This window comes from Oncorhynchus mykiss, chromosome 27, assembly GCF_013265735.2.
Source record: "Oncorhynchus mykiss isolate Arlee chromosome 27, USDA_OmykA_1.1, whole genome shotgun sequence".
NCBI lineage: Eukaryota > Metazoa > Chordata > Actinopteri > Salmoniformes > Salmonidae > Oncorhynchus > Oncorhynchus mykiss.
Window position 1 is genome coordinate 2,808,082 of NC_048591.1, and position 8,375 is coordinate 2,816,456.

An 8,375-nucleotide genomic window follows, 5' to 3' on the forward strand; every position below is an offset into this window, starting at 1 on the left:
CCAAATGTGCCTAATTTGTTTATTAGTAACTTCATGTTCAAAACTGTGCACTCTTCTCGAACAATAGCATGGTATTATTTCACTGTAATAGCTACTGGAAATTGGACAGTGCAGTTAGATTAATAAGAATTTAAGCTTTCTGCCAATATCAGAAATGTCTGTTCTGGGAAATGTTCTTGTTACTTATACCCGCATGCTAATCGCATTACCTTACGTTAGCTCAACCGTCCCGCAGGGGACCCACCAATCCTGAAGAAGTTTTAACCCTTCAGGGCCCATTGCAACCAACATTGGCAGCAATGAACAACCTCAAGGTGATCTCTACGTGTTAAAGGGATGTTCCACTCCATAGCAAAACATTTTGCTTACAAAAAACTGGTGTTTTGAAAAATAATTTTTCTTTCTTCTTGGACAGGTCCAGGTACTCCCTTCCTATTTCAGTCTGTTTTCTTCCATTTGGTGCCTACTGAATGGCTACGAGAGCTCGTCAACGCTGATGAGTTCTGAGCTGGAGACGACAAGCTTCTTCGACTCTGAAGACGGTGATGCATCCAGTCGGTGAGCACCACACACAAACACTGATGAATCGATAAAATGTGGCTTTTAATTATCTCAGTAAAGGGACTAAATTTCCCCAAACTTGGCAAATCAACTACATCCACGATAAATGACAAAAATCATGTTGGGTTGTATTTGGAGTGGAACATCCCTTTAACACGTAGAGATCACCTCGAGGTTCATTGCTGCCAATGTTGGTTGCAATGGGCCCTGAAGGGTTAAAGCCAAGAGGAAGTGGTAGGGAGGTGATTGACTACTCATTCATTCATACTCACACTCACATACATGTATGTACCCAAGACACAAAAAAATGTGTCCTCTCACATGACAAAATGGACCACCTTGCGCATCCACTTGATGCATACACTCTACGTGATTGCTATCAATTCTTATTAAAGCTTCCACAAATTAAATGCTCTAGAAAACCCACACTAAATACTGTTGCTTTTCTCTTTCAGCTCAATGGCCACATTTATGTTTGGCTCAAATATATAGAGTCATGTGGCCATTTAACCACTGGCAGATGAGTGTGCGTTGTGTGTCATGTCACCTTTGTGATGTCATCACCCACAGGTTCAGTGGTTCCACGGAGCAGAGCACGTCGTCGAGGCTCGTGAGACGATATTGGCGGCGACGGCGGAAACCCAAAGCGCCACAGATGGAGAGGGTAAGACACACACACACACACAGACCACACAGATGCCAGTTTGCTTTGTGTTCAGTGGTCCTTGTGCATGTCCTCACCTCTATCTCTTTCAATCATTCCTCTACTCCTCCCTCTCCTCCTGTCCAGTCGTCCTCTTTCAGCAGCGTCACAGATTCCACCATGTCACTGAACATCACCACTGTCACTTTAAATATGGGTGAGTAGTACAGTTAGCCTCTATCTGTGTAATGTATATAACTTTACGTCCATATGATATTTTATATATATTTAGTGACTTATGTCTTGACTTAAAGATTCAGAGATCACACACTGGGCACAGACGTCAGCTTAACGTCTAATTTTGATTTACATTTGGTTGAGCTGTCAACTACCATGAATTTAACTTGAAATCAACAACACATTTCACCATGGATTTAGGTTAAAAGTTGGGTGAAAAAAGACAATGCCCTTCCCACATTGTTTCAACGTCATCGCATTGTTTCCACGTCATTCAACCCCAAAAAACAAAGTAGATTTCAGCAGTAGATCAGAACTCCTTCTCTGAGAAGCTTTGTGAACATGAGACCAGAGTCCAGACTCCCTTTTTGAACAGGGATTCATACTTCTCATTCACTCTGTTGGCGAAGGTATCCTTTTTTTGTTCAACACTCTTTCTTTCTCTTGTCATTACTTTTCCTTCCTCCTCTCCTCCTTCTCCCTCCATGCAGAGAAGTATAACTTCCTGGGCATCAGTATTGTGGGTCAGAGTAACGAGAAAGGAGATGGAGGAATCTACATTGACTCTATCATGAAGGGATAGAGCCCCGGCCCCGGTGGCCGCCGACGGATGCATCGAGCCTGGAGACATGCTGCTGCAGGTGTGTGTTAAGAGTGTGTATGTTTAACAGAGGTGGAAAAAGTACCCAATTGTCATACTTGAGTAAAAGAAAAGACACAGGTTAAACCTCTTCAGTCTACCCCCTCCTTTTTCGAACATTCTGTTAAAAATCGCGCAACATTTCAGCGTCCTGCTACTCATGCCAGGAATATAGTATATGCATATGATTAGTATGTGTGGATAGAAAACACTCTGAAGTTTCTAAAACTGGTTAAATCACGGCTGTGACTATAACAGAGCGTGTGTTTCATCGAAAAGCGCAAGAAAAACTGGTCACTGAAAGCTGAAAATAATATTCATGCGCCACTTGCATGTGTTGTTTAAAGGACACCAAATTAAATAGGACCAAGGATGCAATTCCTACAGCTTCCACACGATGTCGCCATTGTCGTCATTTTCCTGAGAGTTATTTCTTGGTAAAACAAAGGAAAGGGATTCCATTTCTTCCGGTCTCCGACAGGATGTTTTGGAGGAGAGATTTCCGACCATGATTTCAAGACGTGGAGCTATTGAATACACATCGCCCCGTGATCATTTTGATAGATTATAAACGTTTACTAATACCTAAAGTTGGATTACAAAAGTATTTCGAAGTGTTTTGTGAAAGTTTATCGTCAACTTTTTTAATTTAAAAAAATGACGCAGCGTTTTGAAACAATGTTTTTTTCTGAATTACACAGTTTCCATAGATGGCTATTTTGGGTATATATGGACCGATTTAATCGAAAAAAAGACCCAATAGTGATGTTTATGGGGCATATAGGAGTGCCAAGAAAGAAGCTCGTCAAAGCTCGTCAAATTTCTGCTATTTGTGTAGCGCCGGCTACGCTAATTCTTTTGTTTACGTCGCCTTCAGGCATTTTGGGGTGTTGCATGCTATCAGATAATAGCTTCTCATGCTTTCGCCGAAAAGCATTTTAAAAATCTGACTTGTTGGCTAGATTCACAACGAGTGTAGCTTTAATTCAATACCCTGTATGTGTGTTTTAATGAACGTTTGAGTTTTAACGAGTACATTTAGCATTTAGCGTAGCGCATTTGCATTTCCAGGTGCCTAGTTGAGACATCTGCGTCTCAGATAGGAGCAACTGTTAACAGAAAATGACTTAAGTAAAAATTAAGTCAACCAGTAAAATACTACTTAAGTATCACAACTAAATGCAATTGATCAAATATATTGAAGTATCAAAATATAAATAAAATAAATAAATACAAATTTACAGATAGCCAGGGGCACACTCCAACACTCAAACATAATTTACAGATAGCCAGGGGTACACTCCAACATTCAGACATAATTTACAGATAGCCAGGGGTACACTCCAACACTCAGACATAATTTACAGATAGCCAGGGGTACACTCCAACATTCAGCCATAATTTACAGATAGCCAGGGGAACACTCCAACATTCAGACATAATTTACAGATAGCCAGGGGTACACTCCAACACAGACATAATTTACAGATAGCCAGGGAACACTCCAACATTCAGATATAATTTACAGATAGCCAGGGGAACACTCCAACACTCAGACATAATTTACAGATAGCCAGGGGTACACTCAGACATAATTTACAGATAGCCAGGGGTACACGCCAACATTCAGACATAATTTACAGATAGCCATGGGTACACTCAGACATAATTTACAGATAGCCAGGGTTACACTCCAACATTCAGACATAATTTACAGATAGCCAGGGGTACACTCCAACACTCAGACATAATTTACAGATAGCCAGGGGTACACTCCAACATTCAGACATAATTTACAGATAGCCAGGGGAACACTCCAACATTCAGACATAATTTACAGATAGCCAGGGGTACACTCCAACACAGACATAATTTACAGATAGCCAGGGAACACTCCAACATTCAGACACAATTTACAGATAGCCAGGGGAACACTCCAACACTCAGACATAATTTACAGATAGCCAGGGGTACACTCCAACACTCAGACATAATTTACAGATAGCCAGGGGTACACTCAGACATAATTTACAGATAGCCAGGGGTACACTCAGACATAATTTACAGATAGCCAGGGGTACACTCAGACATAATTTACAGATAGCCAGGGGTACACTCAGACATAATTTACAGATAGCCTTGGGTAAACTCCAACACTCAGACATAATTTACAGATAGCCAGGGGTACAGTCCAACACTCAGACATAATTTACAGATAGCCAGGGGTACACTCAGACATAATTTACAGATAGCCAGGGGTACACTCCAACATTCAGACATAATTTACAGATAGCCAGGGGAAAACACTAACATTCAGACATAATTTACAGATAGCCAGGGGAACACTCCAACATTCAGACATAATTTACAGATAGCCAGGGGAACACTACAACATTCAGATATCATTTACAAACAAATAATTTGTGTTTAGTGAGTCTGCCAGATCAGAGGCAGTAGGGATGACCAGGGATGTTCTCTTGATACATGTGTGAATTGGACCATTTCCCTGTCCTGCTAAGCATTCAAAATGTAATTTTGGGAGTAAAAAATACATTATTTTCTTTAGAAATGTAGTGAAGTAAAAGTTTTAAAAAATAATAATAATAGTAAAGTACAGAAACTACTTAAGTAGTGCTTTAAAGTATTTGTACTTACGTACTTTATTCCACTGGTGTTTAAGTGACAAGATAGTGAGAATAAGAGGGATGGTTTGACCTCTTAGAGCTCTCTTGAATTTTTTCAACATTTTGTTAAAAATTGCGCAACATTTCAACGTCCTGCTACTCATGCCAGGAATATAGTATATGCATATGATTAGTATGTGTGGATAGAAAACACTCTGACGTTTCAAACTGGTTAAATCATGTCTGTGACTATAACAGAACGTGAACAGCAAGCAAAATCCCAAGAAAAACCAGTTGACAGGTCCTACAGCTTCCACACGATGTCGCCAGTACTGTCAATTTCATTGGATTTAATCCTTGGTGGAATGAGAAATAGACCCTTCCTGTCATCCAGTATACAGGAAGATGCTTATGGGAGAGAGACAATGGACGATGATTTTAAGAGTAGCTGCTATTGAATACAGATCGCCCCGTGATCAATTTGATCGATTATTAATGTTTACAAATACCTAAAGTTAGGTTACAAAAGTAGTTTGAAGTGTTTTGTCAAAGTTTATAGGCAACTTTTTTAATTTAAAAAAATGACGTTGCGTTTTGGAAAGATGCTTTTTCCTGGATCAGACGGGCTATATAAATGGACATTTTGGGTATACATGGACGGATTTAATCGGAAAAAATACCCAATTGTGATGTTTATGGGACATATAGGAGTGCCAACAAAGAAGCTCGTCAAAGGTAATGAATGTTTTATATTTTATTTCTGCGTTTTGTGTAGCGCGGCTACGCTAATTATTTTGTTTACGTCCCCTTCAGGTATATTGGGGTGTTGCATGCTATCAGATAATAGCTTCTCATGCTTTCGCGGAAAAGCATTTTAAAAATCTGACTTGTTGGCTAGATTCACAACGAGTGTAGCTTTAATTCAGTACCCTGCATGTGTGTTTTAATGAAAGTTTGAGTTTTATCGAGTACTATTAGCATTTGGCGTTGCGCACTTCCATTTCCTGTTGGCTAGGTGAGACGCTGGCGTCTCAGTGGCTGTAAGAGGTTAATTGGACTTGGTTGGTAGGATTGCCTGCTTTCTTTCCCTCCCTTTTCTACATCCCCCATCTCTCATTCCCTCTCTTCTCCATGTGAATGACATCAACTTTGAGAACATGAGCAATGATGATGCAGTAAGAGTACTGAGGGAGATTGTGCATAAGCCAGGGTAAGGAGCAGTCTCTCACACACTGAAACCTACATGCTGATACGTGCTGAGGATCACACATTGCTTCTGGTATGTTTGTGTGTGTGTTATAAACTGTGTTTGCTGTGTGTAATTGTTGAAAGTCCTATAACTCTGACTGTGGCTAAGTGCTGGGATCCTAACCCTCGAGGATGCTTCACACTGCCGAGAAGTGAGTATATTATATATGGATATATTTTCCTCTTGGGAAGATCAAATGTCACCTCTAAGATTTGACATTCTTTCATTTGCTTTCATTGGGGAGGAAATCGATGTAAATGTGTTTCAGCATTACTTAGTCTTCAAGATAGATCATGTTCCACAGAGGCGATACACCCCTTTCTCTGTGTAGCCGATCCGTCCCATAGACCCTGCTGCCTGGGTGTCCCACACTGCAGCAATGACAGGGGCGTACCCAGTGTACGGTATGAGTCCTTCTATGAGCACCATCCCCTCCACCAGCTCCTCCATCACAAGCCCCATCCCTGAGACTGAGCGTAAGTCACCCCTCCCTTTCCCTCTCCACCCTCCCCAGTGGGCAAAAGTTGGCATGGGACAACCTAATGACAAAAGGTTGTGGTTGGAATGTGGTTGTGACGTCAGATTACAACCAGCTAAAAATGTAATTTTCACAACGACATCGACCCCTGGTGGAAAAAAAACACATTTTGATAGATTTTTGGTCGAAGCAACGTCAAGATTACAATCAGGCAAGATGTATTTTTCTGGTCTCTAAAAAGACATGTAGAGAAACGTGTCCTATTCCAGTCAGTATAACCTGTCCATGATGACATGATAAAATAAATACCTGCTGGGTTGTTGCACGATCGCCACTTCTTCTTACCTCAATTCCCGCTTGCTTCTGCTGCTGAATGAATGAAAGGCTCCCTTTGTGTTTTCCAGTGGACGAAACTGGCTGAAATAATGTTGTTATGATGTAATTTCAACCAGTTTTGCTCACTTTTGCCTGCTGGGTTGTTTCACTACTGCAGCTATCAGACTGTTGCTCTCTTTCCTTCTTTCCCTCCCAGGGTTTGATGACTTTCATCTATCCATTCACAGCGACATGGCAACAATCGCCAAAGTGATGGCCAATCCAGAGTCTGGTCTGGAGGTGCGAGACAGGATGAGGCTCAAGATCACAATCCCCTCCGCCTTCATAGGTATTCTTTCTCTCTTCACTCTCTCCTCTGTCTGTATTGTCTCGCTTTCATAGGGACTCTTGTTAAGGTCTCTCTCACCCTCTCCATCTGCCTGTCTCCGTCCCAGGATCGAATGTGGTGGACTGGCTCTATCATCACATGGAGGGCTTCACTGACCGTCGTGAGGCCAGGAAGTACGCCAGCAACCTGCTGGTATTTTCCACCATAATTTGCAAATAAATTCATTAAAAATCCTACAATGTGATTTTCTGAATTTTTTTTCTCATTTTGTCTGTCATAGTTGAAGTGTACCTATGATGAAAATTACAGACCTCTCATCTTTTTAAGTGGGAGAACTTGCACAATTGGTGGCTGACTAAATACTTTTTTGCCCCACTGTATGCCTGGAGCAAAAATGGTGAGCAAAGATTTGAGTTTTTAACAATCTATTCTGAATATTACTATCAGCGCAAGATCAGGAGTGCTACTCAAGGCAACTCGCATTAAGCTCTGTGCCTATTCACTAATTGACCACCGTGGGGGAAACTCAGGGGTGTTCTCATAGGCTGCCAGCAAAAATAGCCTCCATTTACAGGTTGCTTTTGACTGCATTTCACACCACTTTTAGATTATAATTGTAAGGCTCGCTTGAATCTCCTGTTTGTGTTACTGTCGCAAATCAACTGCTTTATACTTAAAAAACACGTCAACCAATAAAATGCTCTGGCTTTAACATCAGACTGACAATGAGGTTATACACTAAGTGTATGTCAAATTGGCCCATAACTTCACCTAACAATAACATAGACCTACTGTAGGACCCATAACTTCACCTAACAATACCATAGACCTACTGTAGGATGAATAACTTCACCTAACAATACCATAGACCTACTGTAGGACCCATAACTTCACCTAACAATAACATAGACCTACTGTAGGACCCGTAACTTCACCTAACAGACCTACCGTACGACCCATAAATACACCTAACAACAACATAGACCGAGGACTATAAATCAGTTAATATTTCAGGTGAAACATGGAAACTAAAATGTCTTTGTCATGACATTTCCTAACCTGATCACCCGATAATTTTGTGAATAATCCCACTAGGCTACTCTGTAATGTGTTGTCATTCTAAATGTCCTGAAAAAAGGAAAATAGCTCTGTGTGTTGAACAATAGCCTATCCATCAAGGAACCATTCTCTACACAAAATGAGTAAAGTATCTCTGTGTCCAAACAGACTAACGAGAACCTACTGTAAATCAAGCAGACAATAACACATTATAAACACC

At 40.9% G+C, this 8,375-nt stretch overlaps 2 protein-coding genes across 2 annotated transcripts; both read left to right on the forward strand.

Annotated features, from left to right (window-relative positions):
* Positions 1-201: 201 nt before the first annotated feature.
* Positions 202-2,180, forward strand: LOC110507256 (segment polarity protein dishevelled homolog DVL-3-like). The gene is made up of 4 exons (XM_021587146.2): positions 202-558; positions 1,132-1,225; positions 1,352-1,421; positions 1,933-2,180. Exons 1-4 carry the CDS (start codon positions 497-499, stop codon positions 2,022-2,024), a joined length of 318 nt encoding a protein of 105 aa, XP_021442821.2. The 5' UTR covers positions 202-496; the 3' UTR covers positions 2,025-2,180.
* Positions 2,181-5,567: 3,387 nt separating this feature from the next.
* LOC110507334 (segment polarity protein dishevelled homolog DVL-3-like) lies at positions 5,568-7,330 on the forward strand. Its single transcript, XM_021587257.2, has 3 exons — positions 5,568-6,430; positions 6,965-7,096; positions 7,203-7,330. Exons 1-3 carry the CDS (start codon positions 6,334-6,336, stop codon positions 7,313-7,315), a joined length of 342 nt encoding a protein of 113 aa, XP_021442932.1. The 5' UTR covers positions 5,568-6,333; the 3' UTR covers positions 7,316-7,330.
* The last annotated feature ends 1,045 nt before the right edge of the window (positions 7,331-8,375 follow it).